The sequence below is a fragment of the Amphiprion ocellaris genome, chromosome 19, assembly GCF_022539595.1.
Source record: "Amphiprion ocellaris isolate individual 3 ecotype Okinawa chromosome 19, ASM2253959v1, whole genome shotgun sequence".
In the NCBI taxonomy this organism is placed as follows: domain Eukaryota; kingdom Metazoa; phylum Chordata; class Actinopteri; family Pomacentridae; genus Amphiprion; species Amphiprion ocellaris.
This window is the reverse complement of record NC_072784.1, coordinates 7,435,725-7,454,303: the sequence shown is the minus strand read 5'-3', so window position 1 is coordinate 7,454,303 and position 18,579 is coordinate 7,435,725. Positions and strand designations below refer to the sequence as shown.

General features: G+C 38.4%; 2 protein-coding genes across 4 annotated transcripts; one reads left to right on the top strand and one right to left on the bottom strand.

The window, feature by feature from the left end:
• Positions 1 to 43: 43 nt before the first annotated feature.
• On the bottom strand, positions 44 to 13,826 carry pick1 (protein interacting with prkca 1). Its single transcript, XM_023288711.3, has 13 exons — positions 13,668 to 13,826; positions 12,218 to 12,291; positions 11,859 to 11,970; positions 11,613 to 11,741; positions 8,489 to 8,555; positions 8,243 to 8,332; positions 8,102 to 8,155; positions 6,730 to 6,792; positions 6,167 to 6,300; positions 5,699 to 5,791; positions 5,528 to 5,578; positions 2,935 to 3,079; positions 44 to 2,121 (listed from the first exon to the last, which is right to left on the bottom strand). The coding sequence occupies exons 2-13, from the start codon at positions 12,256 to 12,258 to the stop codon at positions 1,862 to 1,864; spliced, it is 1,239 nt and encodes a 412-aa protein (XP_023144479.1). The 5' UTR covers positions 12,259 to 12,291; positions 13,668 to 13,826; the 3' UTR covers positions 44 to 1,861.
• On the top strand, positions 9,742 to 18,445 carry LOC111580812 (galectin-2-like). Of its 3 annotated transcripts, XM_035956548.2 has the most exons (6): positions 9,742 to 9,887; positions 11,602 to 11,772; positions 17,259 to 17,346; positions 17,511 to 17,590; positions 17,735 to 17,906; positions 18,131 to 18,445. In XM_035956548.2, exons 3-6 carry the CDS (start codon positions 17,338 to 17,340, stop codon positions 18,275 to 18,277), a joined length of 408 nt encoding a protein of 135 aa, XP_035812441.2. In that variant the 5' UTR covers positions 9,742 to 9,887; positions 11,602 to 11,772; positions 17,259 to 17,337; the 3' UTR covers positions 18,278 to 18,445. The 3 variants fall into 3 exon arrangements, with proteins under 3 accessions (XP_035812441.2, XP_023144482.2, XP_054860938.1); XM_023288714.3 differs by lacking the exons at positions 9,742 to 9,887; positions 11,602 to 11,772 and adding an exon at positions 13,192 to 13,249; XM_055004963.1 differs by lacking the exons at positions 9,742 to 9,887; positions 11,602 to 11,772 and adding an exon at positions 15,955 to 16,064.
• Positions 18,446 to 18,579: the final 134 nt, after the last annotated feature.

Here is an 18,579-nt window from a genome sequence, read left to right as displayed (position 1 = left end):
TTTAGTACTACATTTACATTAATAATTGTCGGAAAGCCCTCAGTTATATACATTTGACTTTATTTGATATATTATTTTACACTGTCACGAACACTACCATTGCAGAACCGATACAAGAAGTTAAAATAAAGCAATTTAAATAATCATATAAGTTGACAATGATTTAAAAAAAAAAAAAAAAAACAAAACAGTATCCCTTTAGAAATAGGCCGAACACTTTAAATGTTCATTTTTGGTTTATGGTACAAACCAACCGAATTACATAGCTGGTTTTAAATTCTTCTCAAAATCGATTTAAACTGCAGCCAATATGTTGTAGCGGTCTATGAATCCAACTGTGTAAAAGAACACAAAGCATACAGGAAGTCCCTTTCATTAATTTCCAGTTATGCAGAAAAGCACAACAACAACACAAGGAAAATATTCACTCTGCAATCACTCCTGCAGTGCAGTGATGTGATGCTGCCCCCCAGTGAAAGTTAACAGAAAACATTCACAGGCGAATAATTATTTGTAACATGGAAGAAAATTTGGTCAATAAAAATCTTAAATATATTTAGATGAAAATAAATAAAGTGGAAGTCAAAAGCAAATTTCAAGCAGCTGAGTTCTTACACCTGTTTCCCTTATATATAAATATACCAATTTACATGTAGTGTTTCCACAGCGTGGGAGGAAAAAGTGTTGAAGGCAATAAAGCAATCCAGTTGTGTATTATGATAAAATAATAACTTGAAGCATGCAGTATGAGAAGATAAAACAGACTGAACATTAAAAAAAGACTGATGTAAATGTTCTCCCTTGTTAACCGACTGAAAGTGTAATGATTAGAAAAAACAAAGACTGAGTAAAACAAACCATTCATGTCGGAGCAGAAATATGTCAGTCACTATCTTTGTAAAATTACCAAATGGTCCCTTTGAGAAACAGCAACACATTTACAACATAACATTCCAGGTAGATAAATAAATCGGAGCGAGGTTTGTAGTGAAGAAAACGACATAAAAATGAAAATATTAACATTCTATAGATTTGCACAGTGAGACCCAGCCCAGAGCCTTTAGACTTCATTATACAAAGAGCAAAGAAGGCACACCTCATATACTTATAGATCCCACTCTGCTGCATGAAAAGCCACCTGCAGTACTCGCATAAAAATAGCCGCCTTCGGTTAGTTGTGTCTCGCACACTCATACAGCTGATGTCGTGGGATGGTGACATAAAAAAAAAGAAAAAAAAAAGAAAAGTTTTTAGAGAATATGCAATTCAACTTAAATCAAGTTTTTTGTTTTTTTTTTAAATTCAGTGAATATCTCATCACTGAAAAAAAAAAAATCCAGTGTTTGTTTACAGCCCCGGCTCTGTACATGGTGATATCCTGGACACATTTATGCTCAATTCTCCAGAATTAAGCAGACTTAAACGCCTCATTTCCACACAGCTTAATAATAATATATAACACGTGGAGTTTGTCCCTTGGTGTTCAAAACGAGGATTTCTTTACAGATGAATGAAAACTTCACTTAGCAATCAAGCAGGTTCCTGTCAGAATGGATGGACTTTTGGTCGACTCATATGTATACAGAGCTATGTGGAAAGGAGGCGATAGGAGACTGTTTATTCAAAATATATAAAGGTTAAGTTACGTAGTGAAGCAACCGCAACTGATTTGATGGAATTCTGATAAAAATCGATCACCAAAAGACCAACATACAGCATTCTGGCAGCAAGAGCAGCATTCACCTTTGTGTCAACAGTGCTTTCAGTTGCTATATTGATTAGTGTGTGCTGACATTCAATATGAGTGGTGTTAATGGAGTGGAGCTCAACAACTGCACACACACACGTCATCGATCCGTTTTCATTCATCATCGATCAGTTTCTCTGCGCCGTTCTCCGCCTGTCTGCCCGCACTGCCTCCCTCTTCCTCTCCACCTCCTCCTCCCTCCTCTTCCTCGTCTTCCGTGTAGGACAGCGACTGGCTGCTGTAGTTGATCATGGTGCGGGAGAGGTCCACTTCGATGGGGAAGACGTCCGCCTCCTTCAGGACGGCGTAGCACTCGTCGTAGTAGTGCGACATGCCCGAGACGAAGCGCTGCAGCTGGAACACAATGTCCTGAACTGGAGAGGGGGAAGACAGGAGAGAGTAAAAGAGTGAATGGAAAGGCATCAATGTTAACAACCTACACATCAGTTTTCATTCTTTGAAAATGTATAAAGGCAGAAGAAAGAGCAAAAGAAAGAGTCACAGATGCACAGGCTACCTTCACCTCTCACATCGTAATTGAGATAAGAAATGGAAAAGTACGGAAAAAAATATCTGTGTGTTTAAATCTTAAACTTCATAGATTCTGAAATGGTCAAATGGTTGATTCAACAACACGTGGAGATTAAATGACACACATCATTCCATTTGGGCTCGGTGGTTAACCGAAAAAGAAGATACATGAGAGAGAAAACTGCTGTAGCAAAAAGATGATTTGGTTAAGATTAGATATAGTTTAGTTTGACATTACCGAGGAGACAACTTGTCTCCATATTGGGCTGTAATCTACATATGGCTTTCCTCCCAACTCAATATATACCCAAGATTGAAGAGAATCCTCAGAATTGATGCTGCCACTGCTCACATCACTGTGTTGTATCACTTCTCCTGATATCAGTCAACCTTATTCTCAACCTAAGTCATCTGAGTCTCCAGAGTGTCTCTGAATCTGCCTCCTCGTTGTCTCTCGACATTGCAGAATTCCCTAACACTCTTTCGTCGCTCTAAGTCAGCTGGGATAGACTCCACCCCCTACAACCCTAATGAGGATTAAGCAGTGTATAGATAATGGATGGACTATTCCGTTTGACATGGACAGAGAGAAACTGATCAGTTTACAAGTGGTAGAGTGAGTGACTGGAGAAGGAAAAAACACAACAAGAACAGACCATGTTTCTGATCCAGCAGTTCTATCTTCTCCAGAACGTCCTTCCTCATCTTGGCGAAGCGAGCACGGGCCTCTTGTCGACAGCGCAGCACCAAGCGGTACTCGTAGTTACCAGTGCTGACACGATACAGAGGCTCTCCCATTGCCTGTAGGAAGAAGCACATCGTTCACTGGTTCATTGAATGTCAATGCATATAAAAGGAGTGTGCCAAGTAAGGGGTTTTTACACCTGGACAGTCAACCTTAAAACACATCAGGTTCATTAAAGCTGCAAATGGTGACTGGCTGTCAGTAACATGAAGACAGAACCCTCACAGTGATATCAGTCAGGTCTGATTCTGTCCAGTCTGGTAGGAGTCTGAACAGATTGACAATGACTGAATATCTACATTCAGACAAAGACAGTGGTTACAAGTCAACTGTTTCAGTGTTTTTGTGACATGTAATTAGTCTAACCAGAAACTTAGCACGTGCATGTGATATGAGCACACAGGATATTCACGAGGGAGCATTTCTGCTATGCCATTTCTGCTAATGCACTGTGGAACACAGTGCATTAAGGCGGTGGGACAGTGGCTGTTTATTGCTACTTGACGTCTTGACGATGGTATGTTGTCCACATGAGTGATTGGTCCTGCAGCGACTGACTGATTAACCAAACAATGATGAGCACTGTCCTTACAATATCATGGACCACTGTATGTCCCCACAGCTGGACAAAGAAACCAAAGTTACCTGCTTCAAGGGAAAATAAAAAAATACAAGTCAGTCTGTTGAAATGTCAGTTTCCACTGTTTGTAAAACACACAGAGAGAACAGTGACTAAACTAGATGTGATAAATGATCAGTACTCACTGACACCATGAAGGAGTCGTCATCAACATTATTTATATCATGCTCAGTGATTTATATAAATAGGTCAGAGGTCAGCAGTAAAGAGTAACTAAGTAGATTTACTAACTCCCTTAAGTACAGTTTTTGGGAACTTGTACTTTACTTGAGTATTTTCTATTTTCTTCTAGTTTATACTTCTACTCCTCTGCGATATATGTGTATATTTTTACTCTACAATTATTAGATCATTTTAACAACTGGTTCAGCAAATTCATGTTACAAACACAAGATATAAAAAAGAAATTAAAATGAGGCTGATTTTTATGATTAAAATAAAATGAAACTTTATTGATCGATTCTGGAATGGACTATTCTGCATGCTTAGGATTTTTACTTTTAGTACTTTATATATACACACTGCCCGTCAAAAAAAACAAACTAATATTTTGTTGGACCGCCTTTAGCTTTGAGAACGACACAGATTCGCTGTGGCATCGTTTCAAAAAGCTTCTGCAATGTCACAGCATTTATTTCTGTCCAGAGTTGCATTAATTTTCTACCAAGATCTTATATTGATGATGGGAGAGTCGGACCAATGCACAAAGTCTTCTCCAGAACATTCCAAAGATTCTCAATGGGGCTGAGGTCTGGACTCTGTGGAGGACAATCCATCTCATGCTCCCTGATCCACTCATTCTCAATGTGAGCCCCATGAATCCTGACATCATCATCTTGGAACATGTCCATGACCATCAGGGAAGAAAAACTCCATTGATGGAAAGACCTGGTCATTCAGTATCTTCAGGTAATCAGCTGACCTCATTCTTTGGGAACATAATGTTGCTGAACCTGACCAACCCCAGATCATAACTCTAACCCCCACAGGCTGGTAGGCACTAGACATGATGAGTTCATCACTTCATCCACCTCTCTTCTTACCCTGATGCCCCCATCACTTTGGAACAGGGTAAATCTGGACTCATCAGACCACATTTGTTCCTCAAAGACGATGGTTCTCCACTATCCTTCAGGTTTTAATAATGCGTTGGATGGTTATTAACCTGATTTTAGTGGTATCAGAAATCTCCTTAGTTGTTTTCTTTGCTTAATGCAGGCCAATAATTTGACCCTTCTGAGACAGATTAACATCCTTTCCATGACCACAGAATATATCTTCCAACGTGGTTGTTTCAGAAATGAGAAGCTCCTCACTGCATCAACTAGAGTTAAATAAGTTGCTGCAGCTGACACAGATTCATCACTGCCCACTGCTTTTACCTATTGGCTGAGTTAAATTCAGGCGGTGGCTTATTTTTTTGGACAAGCAGTGTATATTGATCTTAATACTGTTGTACTTTTACTTAAATAAAAAGTTGAATCATACTTTCATCACTGTCAGACTGTGTCTGTTGAAAGTGACCAACTGAAGGAGTGAAGTTATCAGCCACTGTCCTGCCAAACTCTCAAAAGCCAACTAGATGAGTTCAGCAGCTGTAAACGCTTGAATGGTTGAGCTTTACTTGTCAGTAGCAGAAATGCTGCCTTGCTGTGAAGGATTTCTGCTTGTAGATACTGTTGTGTGATTTTCTATCATGTGAATGGTTTTCATGTAGTAGCGTTTCGAGAGTTTCCTTTGTATTTGCATTTAAAAAATGCAAAACAAAGAAGAAGAAGGAGCATGTTCTGCCACTGGAAACCAGCTGCTGGCAAAGTACAGATTTATTTCTTCACAGTAAAATCCTAACAAAATAGCTACTCACAATACTGCTGTATTCTTCATCGTCCATCTCCTTCACTTTGAGGCAGTAAGACTGAAAGACAAACAAACTGTTATTCAATCTGTACCAACAGGGAAGTTGCTGAACACATCTACAGATGACGGGAAAATGCCGAGTCATATACTCAGTCAGAACACAGTGCTGTGCGCTTACCAGATATTCAAACTTCACATCCAGGTACTTGCGGATGGTGAGCTTTGTGTCTGGAATGGCCTTGTGAAGATACGTGTTCAGATCATGGAGCATCTGCACAACAAGATATGACTCCTCAGTGACATGTTTTGTTTTTCTAATCATAATGCTTGGCAAAATATAACTGAACGAAGGAAGATATTTTTAAAAAGGGGAATATATCTAGCTTTCTTTTTATCCTAAAGACTCAGAGTACCTTGAATTTTTCCAACTTGTCTACAATTTCCATCACTCTCGACTTAAAAATCCCAAATTTTTGACTCTGACAGCCAATCTGTATCATAAAACTGACATTGTCCTACATAATAAGCATTGATATAAAATAAAACAAAACACACACTTTCAAATCCAATACTCACATCTTCGTATGGAGGTTTGTGTACTTTTGGGCAAGAAATAATTAAAATCCACCATTAAATATGGACGTACAGGTTTGATGGTCTTTAGTAGCTGAATGCCGTATTTCTCAATGTTGCGGTGAGCATCTGCAAACTTCACAAATGCCTCACTGGCTGCAGCCTGGGGCTCTCGTACTCCAATGACAGAAAAAACATCTCCAAACGCTGAAAAAGAGGTACATTGACAAGTATCTGTCAAATACAGGTGTATTCAGCTGCTTGCCTCCCTCTGAGAAAATACAGAAGTGAAATGAAGTAAATACAGCCAAATAAAACAGCCAAATAAAAGCCTTTCTTTTGTTGCTTAAATGCTTGGCTAGATTTTGGATATCACTAACTTGAAAAAGAGTAATGAAACAAATAATAATGTGCACAAAACCTGAAGTATCGGAACTTTGATTTGTGTTATCAACTGATAACTTTTTGGGAGCTGCTAACTTCTCAGGCACTTAAGCCTTTATGGTAACACTAAACTGATGATTTGTTTGTGCTTTTCTTCTTAGCTAGTCAAAGGCAAATAAAGGTCGAATTTGATTTTTATGTGATAGTTAGAATCCTGTTTTAATATTTCTGATTTTGACTATAGCAACTGACCTCTGTGAGTTTGAGAAAGCTCAAAGAAAGCTCTGAGTAGCCTCTTTGTGTGCTCCATCAGCCCTGCAAAAGCAAACAGAGAAATAATTGGGACAAACAGTAAGTGACCTTTAACACAGTGCAAATGATTGAAACAACAGTTCAGGTCAGCTTCAGTTGTTGCCGACTATGTGGAAAAAGATCAGCCAGGTTTTGTAGATAGTGGTAGACAAGCGTCTCCACCGTCTCTTCAGTTCCTCTAGATTTGCTGCTTTGTCATTTTTGACTCCCTTGTGTAGTTTGGAGCACCAAACTGCTTGATCAGTGCAGGTGGACATCCATGATGAAGGCTCCATGTTGAAGGCTCCATGTTGAAGTCTTTAAGGTCCCTCTTCAGAACGTCCCTGTACCTGAGGCGACGTCTGCTAACGGGCCTCGTAGCCTCTTTTAGAACACTGTGAAGGATCTGTGTACGTGCCCAGACCACCGGAGACGGTTGAATTTCAGTTGTGATGACAAGGGATGGGAACTGGTGATATCAAGTAGAGTCTCAGCTCAAAAACGTTCGTCATGTTTTCTTGTTGATACAGTAGTTTGTAATGGATAGATTTTTACGGGCGAGCTTCATGCCGTCAATACGTTTAGCCTCGTCACATCAGAATGAAATTACCGAACAGTTCACAGTGGACCAATGAAGCTGTTCGAATTAAATCAAACGGACACACACTAAATTCTTCAGATCAGTGATTTTGCGCTTCATACACACACCCTCATCATGGAAAACACATGAAGATATGCATATGATGCAGCTTCTAAGTTAAAGCCAATCGATCTGCCTGTTGAAGAAGAAAGTAGAGCTGCTGCATGTAAGCCTGGCATCAATGAATCCATGGTGAGACGGAGTCGGCAGCGTGATGAACTGACTCGATGCGTTTTACTGCCGTGTTACTGGCACTGTTCGGAAAAAAGCATTTATTTAATTAAAAGTTTAAAAAATCTTTCTGTGTAAACATCTCACGTTACAACGTGGACACCTGCAGCTTATAAACAAGTGCGGCCTAGATATGTACATTTTTTTTCTTTTTAAATTTTGTGGGTGCAGCTTATATTCAGGTGCGCTCAATAGTCCGGAAATTACAGTAACTGTCTTCTTCAAGCTGATCTGAGCAGTTGTTGCAGCTGAGAAGCTGATGTCGCACACAGAGCTGCGTCGTCTGCATACAGAGATTCACAAACAACATTTTCAAGAGCTTAACAATTACCTCATATCTGTGGTTACTTATCTCAGAGAGTCACTAAACATAGTTAATATTCAGTAACTAGATTCTAAATTACCACACTAACCCTGAAACGCTTCAGGTCGGTAAAGACAGTTTAGGTGGCTATTCTTTACCTTTGTAGAGTTCTGCTGTTTTCTCCAACTCTTCTAGTCTCTTGACCAGTCCATCTGTAAATTAAAACAAGTTTACATGGTTACAGTGTATGTATGTGAGTCAGCTATTTAATTTGCAGAAATTATGCCATCTGTTTTTACCATTGCATAGAATAGCTCTACTGAGTCCGAGAGCATCTGCTGTGCCTGAGCTCATATTCTCTACCAGGCGATGTTTGACTTTTTTCAGCACTGAAACACACAAATGACATATTTAACTCACACTAGGGCACTGGATCAGAGCAGCTGTGATCACGTAAGAATGCAAGGATTATATTATTAATTCACAGAAAGTAATATAAACAAACAATAGACTAGGAGTAAGTACGTGAATAGTGGAAGTGATACCTATATCCAAACTCTTCCCCTGTTTTGGGTCTGCTTGCAGTTTGTTGTAGTGGATTATTGCTTCTCCCTGTGAAAATATAACCACACAACAGACAGTTAAGTGTAAAGTGGTGGAAGAAAGCCATGGACACCCCATAGATTTGTGAAATATTGCATGAAGAATCACTCTTAGGTCTTCAAGTGCAATTTCTTTTGGTACCATCACAGCCATAATATTAAACAAATCCTAAAAAAAAAACATTAAAAACTTAAAATTGACTGGTTCCATAAAAATAAGACATTCTGAGTATTGGGTCATTTTGGTAGAATTTAGCTTTATTAGTTTTTAAACAATAAACAAAAAAATACCAATTGTGCAGGATGTCCTAAAAAATTTGGCATCATTGCTTCACCTAATAATTTGTTTAAAAACAGTGTAATAATTTTTATTTTTCTGCTTTCAGGAATAGACATGCCGTTTACTGCAACAGAAAAGGCGTTCTGTGTATTGAAGTACGTCCAAACTCAGTCAAATGTGAATGCGCAGCATGACTTTGCTAGAAAATATCTGAAATAAGGGCCAACAGGAAAGCAGATTTGGACGTGGCATAAAAAGAGGAAGGCTGTTTGTGTCTGGAAAAAAGGATCTGGATGGCCGGCAGTTTCAGAAGTTTCAGAAGCGGCGCACACATTAAACATCTGTAATAACTTTGGAACATTATAAAATTATCATCCCCCAGAATATTTCATTTGAAATGTGTACAATAAAACATTTTATGTCCAAATAAATCCTATCAAGTATCATTTCTCCGATATGGACATCTCAAATGATGTCAATTTTTTTGGGACACCCTGCATTTGTTTGTGTCTGTCTAATGCAGCAACGCCTTTCAAAACACAAAAAAGATTTTTCCACAAATATTTCAAGATAATATTTGAGATTATGTAAATTTTTAAGGGTGTCTGAATACGTTTTCCCACCACTGTATGTTGAAAACTAGACCATCCCAAGAAAAAAAGCTATTTTTGATTCAATCAATTTTATAGAAATGTGACAGAATAAATATTTAGTCAACACGTTTCTCTATTACATGTGGGGAAACGACTAATGGTGCGAGGGGAAATTCACGTGCTGCATTTGCACTGCAACACAATGTAATCCGCTAATTCCCAGCTGAAGCCTGTCTTTATTCCACCATGCAGGAAGTCATGGAATTTTGAACAAAGGATGCCAGAAACAACACAGACACTCTGCATTGGTGACGTTATGCTAAACGCTATGGGCTATTGTCCCGGCCTCTTTAGCACAGCTTGGCAAGTCGGTAAAATCCCTCTTCTGCACAGAGCGACAGTGGGAATGTGCTCATAACACGTTGGACTATTCACTGGTAAAGCCGCAGTCGCAGCAAGACATAAAGAAGTGAGTCATCTTTTACTACTTTCTGCAGTTTCTGCTTTTGTCATTGAATGACTTGAAATTTTGCATCACATTTAACATACAGTGGTGGAAAAAAGTTTTTGGACGCCCCATACATTTGCATGTATATTGCATTAAGAATCACTCTTAGGTCTAATTTCTTTTAGTACAATCACAGCCATAATACTAAACAAATCCAAAAAAAGCCATTAAAAATCTAAAATTGATTGGTTCCATAAAAATAAGAAATTTCAAGTCATTTTGGTAGGAATTATTTTGTTAGTTTTTCTTGTAAACAATAAAAAAAATACTTTATTTATTTGTGTTTGTCTAATGCAGCCACACCTTTTGAAACACAAAAAAGATTTTTCCACAAATATTTCATGATAATATTTGAGATAATTTTAAGGGTGTCCGAAAACTTTTTTCCACCACTGTACAAGTGAAGTTGTAAGGCAGGGGTGTTAAACTCATTTTAATTCAGGGGCCACATTCAGTCCAATTTGATCTCAAGTGGACCAGACCAGAAAAATCATCACATAATAATCTAGAAATAACAACAACTCCGAATTTTTCCTTAGTTTTAGTGCAAAAATGTTCACGTTTAAGGAACTATCTTTTTACAAAACATGATGAACAACCTGAAATTTCTTAAGAAAAATGCGTTCATTTTCAGCAATATTGTGCCTCATTTTATCATTTACACATTACAACTTACAGATCAGAGTGTCTACAAAGACACAAAACATTTAGTCTCGGGTATCTGGAATTGAATGATACAGTATTTTACTTTATGGTCAAAATGACAAGTTAGACAAAAAAAAGACAAAAAACAACAAAAACAAGACCAAGTATGACAAAAATGAGATGCAAAATAATAAAAAATGAGACACAAAACGACAAAAAAATTAGAAACAATACGAAACAACACGAGACAAAAAAGTTAGTGTCAAAAATGGAATAACAACACAAACGAGACAAAAAATGACAAAAGCAAGACACAAAATGACAAAAAAGTAGACAAACAACACAAGCGAGACAAAAAAACACAAAATGACACAAGCAATAAACAAAACAACAAATAAAGCAAAACACAGAAAGACAAAAATAAGACAAAAAAATGACAAAAATGAGAAACAAAATGACAAATACATGAGACAAATGACAAGTCAGACAAAAACAAGACAAAAGAATTACAAAAATGAGACACAAAACGACAAAAGAACATTAAACAATCTAGTATTTTACTTTATGATCAAAACAACTTGTTGAGGTCTTGAAATTATTTTAAATTTATAGTTTTACAGATTTAAAATTTGCAGTTAATGTCTTCTCTGTAATTTTTGCACTTTACAAAGTCGTCCCTCAGGCCGGATTGGACCCTCTGGCGGGCCAGTTTTGGCCCATGGGCCACATGTTTGACACCCCTGTTGTAAGGTTTGTGCTACAATTCATGGAAGGGCACTAATCCTTAGCATTGAGGTTTAGTTTTTGTAACTATGCCATCAAAAGTACACGTATGAACTGAGGGTTGTTGTGTCTTCGTGCCACGAAGCAAAACTGCCTCCATTTGACAGGTAGTTGGGGTTAAATGAACTGAGAAGGCTGTACGGAATTGGACAAAATCTAAATCAACAGAATTGTAGAACAGTAAATAATACGCCATCTCCTCATGGCCTCATATTGAACTGTTAATAAAGACAGACTGTGATTTCAGAGCCTGTGTACCTGGACAGCTTGAATCATCTTGGCCACCTCCACCTTAGTCTTTCCCTTCACTGGCTTCCCGTTCACACCTGTGATTTCATCCCCTGCTGCCAGCGTCCCATCCAGAGCTGCTGGAGTGTTATCAAAGACCTGGGAGACAACAGCAACCACATTAGAAAAGGTATCAAGATTTCTATTGTGAGATTTCCATGAGACACTTACAAAACTTGAAACAGGTGTTGTCATGATAAATGATTCTGTAACTACCTGGACAATGTAGAGGCAAGGACAGTATTGAGCCCCGCCACCAATGCTGATACCAATAAGATTATTAGCATCTTTCTTCAGCGTCACCGTACCAGGTACTGTTGGTATCCCACTGTTAATAAGGAAACATCACATTTCAGTTAGCTTCATTTACATGACCTTATTCTGCAGAGTGCAAAGTTCATATCAGGACATGAATTCACACTATAAGCTACTGCTTTCAGAGTTTACTAATGTCTCTACATACTTTCATTTATCCCTGTGTGTATTCAGTGGTATAAAGAAAATATTTCAAAATTTAAATATATAAAAAGTGGATAGTCCAGATTACACAACTGCAAAACATCTTTGTGACTCACAGTTTGTCCTCCTCCAACTCATAGTCCATGTCGGTGAACATAGCAGGAGATTATCACTCCTGGCCCTGTATGACCTGCAAGTGATGAGAACAAAACCCATTAAATAAAATGGTTTACTGGATCTGTGGATTAGTAAAATGAAGAACAACCCATGAAGACGGTGACAATCTGTGCAGCATTCTCAACATAAGCTACTAAATGAGTAGTAAGGCACAAGGTGAGGCTAGAAGAGCACCTCCTTATGGGTGAACTTCTTCAACTCATCAGCAACTGCATCTCTTATTCTGGACTATTTAAAGGGTCAACCACCCATATTACTAGGGTCAATATATAACTGTGGGACTTTTTGTATCATAGTTGACATTTTTTTTTGCTGTTTTCAGGTCTAAAATCAACATGGCCCCCTATACCCAAACACCACATGGCATTTGTACAGAAAGATTCTTCTAAAATATTATATATACAATTGAGTAAAATTGAAATCGAAAGTTAGTTCTAAAGATATTGTAGTAAACCTCACACACTACTTTATATCGAATAACTCAGAAAGCCTTGGAGTCTTGCCAGTCTTTTCTTCAGAATAAGCTCATTTTATTATTGTTTAGCTCATTAGAAGGTGGTTATTATTAAATTCGGACAGTTATTTAGTTGTCATTTTAGTGATATCCAGTCATTTTTTATTAATACGTGACTGTTTCCATAATAAATAATCATGCAATTTGTAAAGACATGATCATAATGAGTATAAAAAACACTTATTTTTTACTTTTCACCCTTGTGTTGTCCTGCAGGTCAAAATTGACCTGTTTTAAAGACTGAAAAAGTGTAACGTAAATGTGGAAATCATAGAAAGAAATTGGGATGACCTTATTTCGTTGAGAACACAATGTCTCCCACTTCATAATCATCTGACTCTGGATTAACTTGAAAATGGTGCGATGATCAGGTAAAATAGAAAGATTTCTGGGACAAACCCCCCCGCAATGCGTCAAGACCATAACAACATCTGCTGCCAACGACTTAAAACCTGAGGTGAGTTCGGTTGTTCTGGTGTATAATATAGAAAGCTGTGTGACAGATTGGGTTGCAAATAAAGCAGGTAATTTTACGTGTTGACGCACTGTAAAAAGCCAAAACTAGCAGCCTCGTAGCTTGATGCCATTTCACTGTGATGGACGCTAGCCCGGAGCAGCAGAAACAGCTGGTAATTAGCCAGACATGCTACCGAACATTAGCCGGTTAAAATGCCTCATATTTAGTGGCACAGTTCAACTAAAAGCATCGACCTGTGAGGCAAACATAGCCGCTGTTATATTTCATTGTAATGACGGAAGTAAACGGCAAAAAGAAGCTTGCTAACGCTGGTCATTAGCTGCTAGCTACATTTGGCTACAGCAGGTGTAACAGCAGTTACCGCTATGCAGACGTCAGTAGGCCGCTAATGATTTACCTTTATCACACGATGCACACGGTCGTCATACAGTTAGCACTTAGTATGCGGAACTTCAATTTTCTTTTAGTAATTTGGCCCTTCCATTCGTAAATACGTGAACTTCTGGATCCACTGACAGCTCCTGTTTACTTTACGTCTTCTTCGTAATTGTGGTTTATTGGCGGTTAGCAAACAACGAAGCTGTGCGTAAGCGCCACCAGCTGGTTGGAGTGGGCATCACAATATACAAATACAGTACACTCACCGGCCACTTTATTAGGTGCACCTGTTCAGTTTACAAGTACAATTTGCTGAAGGTCAAACAGAGCATCAGAATGGAGAAGAAAAGGAATTTTAATGACCTTAAACATGGCATGGTTGTTGGTGGCAGACGGGCTGGTCCGAGTATTTGGGTCAATATATAATTGTGGGATTTTTTTCTAACATAGTTGACAGGTATCTTAGTTGACATTTTTGCTGTTTTCAAGCCTAAAATCAACATGGCCACCTATAACCAAACACCACATGGCATTTTTACAGAAAATTTCTTCTAAATATTATATATATATATATATATATATATATAGAGAGAGAGAGAGAGAGAGAGAGAGAGAGAGAGAGAGAGAGAGAGAGAGAGAGAGAGAGAGAGAGAGAGAGAGAGAGAGAGAGAGAGAGAGAGAGAGAGAGAGAGAGAGAGAGAGAGAGAGTAAAATTGAAATTGAAAGTTATTTATAAAGATATTGTAGTAAACCTGATGACATGCCATAAATCCACACTTGACTCACACACTACTTTATATTAAATAACTCAGAAAGCCTTGGAGTCTTGCCAGTCTTTTCTTCAGGAGGAAATGACATCATGTGGAGCAGGTCATGTGATCTGGAATTAACACACTTCCTTGAGAGGTGTTTTTTTAATGGTAACTTAGTTGAAAGTGATTTCTGGGACACAGATACAATTTGTTATTTTCCATATAAAATTTGATATATTGCCAAAAAAGAAATATCTGTCATGATTATCTCAACTTAATTAAAGGAACACAATCAAAACAATTTTTGAATAAGCTCATTTTATTATTGTTTAGCTAATTAGAAGGTGGTTGTTATTAAATTCGGACGGTTGTTTAGTTGACATTTTAGTGATATCCAGACATTTGTTATTAATAATTGATTGTTTCCATAATAAATAATTATGGAATTTGTCAAGATATGATCATAATGAACATAAAAAAACATTAGTTATTTTTCTTTTGATAAAAATATATGCAAGATATAACCCACAGACTACAAATGTCCCTCAATTATATAATCACACATTTCAGAAACAGCTGATCTGCTGGGATTTTCAAGCACGACCATCTCTAGGGTTCATAGGAAATGGTCCAAAAAAGAGAAAATATCAAGTCTAATCTAATTCCTTGGTCAGAGGAGAATGGGCAGACTGGTTGGAGATGATAGAAAGGCAACAGTAACTCAAATAACCTCGTGACAACCAAGGAATGCAGAATATCATCTCTGAACACACAGCACGTCCAACCTTGAAGAAGATGGGTGTAAAGAAGCTGGGGAGCATCTCCCTCACTAATATTTACTGCATATTGACAGTAAAGTTGCACAACAGACTGATACAGGAAGTTTATTATTTGTTATTTGGTGTTTTATTGTGAGAAGACCCTTGCTAACTGCTCTCTCTTTGAGGTCCACATCAGGAGTGTGTTTTCATGGAATGCATATGTGAGGATGCAGGATTCCAGCAGTTACCAATCATCTGATTAGGCTGAGTTGAGGAATCAGAGGAGAGAGAGGGGAGGTGATATTGGGGGATTTTTGCTAAGTATGACTTCTATTTAGTATTTCGGTTTATTATGTGTTTTCTTTAATCTGTATCAGGTTGTAGTCATTTGCATTGTGTATTTTAAGTGTAAATAATGTAGGATTATGGATGATGGATGGATGGATGGATGGATGGATGGACTGATTGATGGGTGGATGGATGGATGGATGGGTAGATGGATGGATGGATGGATGGATGGATGGATGGATGGATGGATGGATTGATTGATTGATTGATTGATTGATTGATTGATTGATTGATTGATTGATTGATTGATTGATTGATTGATTGATTGATTGATGGGTGGATGAATGGATGGTTGGATGATGGGTAGATGAATGAATGGATGGATGGATGGATGGATGGATGGATGGATGGATGGATGGATGGATGGATGGATGGATGGATGGATGGACGGATGGGGTAATTTCACTGGGGTGGGAGGAGACTCCAGGTACCAAGGCCAGGTGAATAATTAGGGTGTGGTGTGAGAAGGCTCGTGCAGGTTGCGGCTCTTTGCTCTGCTGCTGCAGTCTGCTTCAATCCACTGCACCTTGGTGACTCCTTTGTCCTGCTGGTTTGGTGAGATATGTGTTTTTTGTATGTGGATATAAGTAAAATCTAGAGCTCTGGAACAAAAACTCAGTCCTATTTGGCTGCTCTTTATTGCTCCATCATGCTTTGCCCTTTGATAGTGTTGGGTTCATTCAGTTTGTAGAGGGTTATCACCATCCAAACCCTACAATAGGCTTCAGCAGTAGAAGACGGGTGCCACTCCTGTCAGCTAAGAACGGGAAAATGAAGCTAAAATTGGCACAAACTCACCAAAATCGGACAATAGAAGATTGGAAAAATGTTGCCTGGTCTGATCAGCCTTGATTTCAGCTGCGACATTCAGATGGTAGGGTCAGAATTTGGTGTAAATAATAAGAAAGCATGGATCCATCCTGCCTTGTACCAGCAGTTCAGGCTGGTAGTGGTGCAATGGTGTGGGGGATATTTTCTTGCCACAATTTGGGCCCCTTACTACCAATGGAGCATCATTTAAATGCCACAGCCTACCTGAGTATTGTTGCTAACCATGTCCATCCCTTAATGACCACAGTATAACCATCTTCTGATGGCTACTTCCAGCAGGATGATGCACCATGACATAAAGCTCAAATCATCTCAAACCGGTTTCTTGAACATGAAAATTAGTTCAATGTACTCCAATGACCTCCACAGTCACAAGATCTCAATCCAATAGAGCACCTTTGGGGATGTGGTGGAACTGGAGATTGGCATCATGGATGTGCAGCCGACTAATCTGTAGCAACTGTGTGATATGGACCAAAATCTCTGAGGAATGTTTCCAACACCTTGTTGAAAGTATACCATGAAGAATTAAGGCAGTTCTGAAGGCAAAGGGGGTTCAACTTTTTACTAGCAAGGTGTACCTAATAAAGTGGCCAGTGAGTGTGTATATATCAAAAATATATATGTCTTCTTGACTTGAGAATATCAATGTATGCTTGTATGATATGTGAATTAGAGATAAACCCATTTTTCTTGTTTATTGTAGCGTCAGGGAGCCAGTTATTATATTAAATTACATGAACAGTTAGAGGCTGTTCATGTAATTTACAGTAGTTTAACAGGAATCTTAAACAGGCCAATACTCTGAATTGATTAGCTTATGTTAATGTGATCATGAGGATGTTGGTTGGGTCACATTGTGTTCAACATCCCGTCTCTGAATCTCCTGTGTCGTGCCACTTACCTTTTGTCTCCCAGGAAGAAACACTGAGTCTGTATATAAAGACCATCTTCAAACATCTTCCATCAGCGGCAGGACTGTTCACCAGCATCCATTATGAGCATGGTAAGTTTATGTTTGTCACTGTTTTTAATCTCTAATTACTATTTATTGAATGAATTAACCCTGACAGATATCATTATTTGACTGTTCCCAAATCTGCTGCTTCTATGATTAACATGATTGTCTAATCAAGTAGCCTGAAACCCAAAAACAAATGTGTCTTTCAGGAACTTGAGCTGAAAAATGTATATCTGAGAGTTGGAGATAAAGTGAAAGTAAAGGGGGAAATTCTGCATGATGCTGCGAGGTAAGTTAACCAAACACAGCACATTTAGAACATAACTGTGTGTAACCTGGTGATTATATATCTGACTTTAAATTTGTTTGGTGTTTTAAGCTCTGCCAACACTTAACATTAAGACCACATTTGTATCGTCTCTGATTCACTCAGATTCCAGATCGACCTTGGCCGTGATGCAGACGACCTGGCATTACACTTTAACCCACGTTTCCATGACGACGCCGATGGAGCCGTCCTTGTGTGCAACTCCAAGACGGGTGGTTGTTGGGGCGACGAGAAACGGGAAATACACAACCCCCTGGAGAGGGGCAGTGATGTTAAGGTGAGGGAGTCTGGATGAACTACGCCAAGTTGTGTGTTTTGTTTCATAAAAATGTTGGGTAGGATTGTTAGAACAGACTAAAGGGTGGCTACGCCCAAACCAAAGACACAAAATATTTCTCACTGACCCCTGGTAATATTCAGTCATGCAGATTTACCTGGATGTGTTCGAATTTATTATGAAAAATACAAAGGGTTTATCCATTAGCATGTCATCTATTGTAGATTGTGTTGAAGCTGGCTGGAGACGTGTTTGAAGTGGAGCTTCCTGATGGACAAGAAGTCCAGTTTCCCAACCGTACTGATATGGACGTCATCAGTTACGTCAGAGTCACAGGCGACTTCAAACTGATGTCCTTCAAGATCTGCTGAGACCCAAATGCTGTGACACACTATGTTTAACAGTTTGGTTGTAAATGAGAGCCATTTATTGTAAGAAATGCTGATCATTAAGAGATGTAGATCTTTAATACATGGGAAATGTATCTTTAAATAAAATGTCATGTTGTGAAAAATACTATAAAGTGTTTAAAATTCAAATCATTTTTTGTTGTTGTCTTTGAAGGGTTGCAACGTAATCATGGCTTTGTTGCCCACAAACAAGTAACACTAACTTTAAATAGCACATTGGATATTCTCCTCTGGTTTCTAGTGATGAAATAATCCTGAAATGT

Bases quoted from the DNA above. Each gene is read 5' to 3' on its own strand.
- pick1 (XM_023288711.3), bottom strand. From the start codon at position 12,258: ATGTTCACCGACATGGACTATGAGTTGGAGGAGGACAAACT. The intron at 11,742-11,858 runs GTAGTTACAGAA...GTTGTCTCCCAG, and splicing joins CTTGCCTCTACATTGTCCAG to GTCTTTGATAACACTCCAGC. The intron at 2,122-2,934 runs GTCTGTTCTTGT...CCCCCTCTCCAG, and splicing joins ACTGCTGGATCAGAAACATG to TTCAGGACATTGTGTTCCAG.
- LOC111580812 (XM_035956548.2), top strand. The intron at 17,591-17,734 runs GTAAGTTAACCA...TGATTCACTCAG, and splicing joins ATTCTGCATGATGCTGCGAG to ATTCCAGATCGACCTTGGCC. The intron at 17,907-18,130 runs GTGAGGGAGTCT...CATCTATTGTAG, and splicing joins AGAGGGGCAGTGATGTTAAG to ATTGTGTTGAAGCTGGCTGG.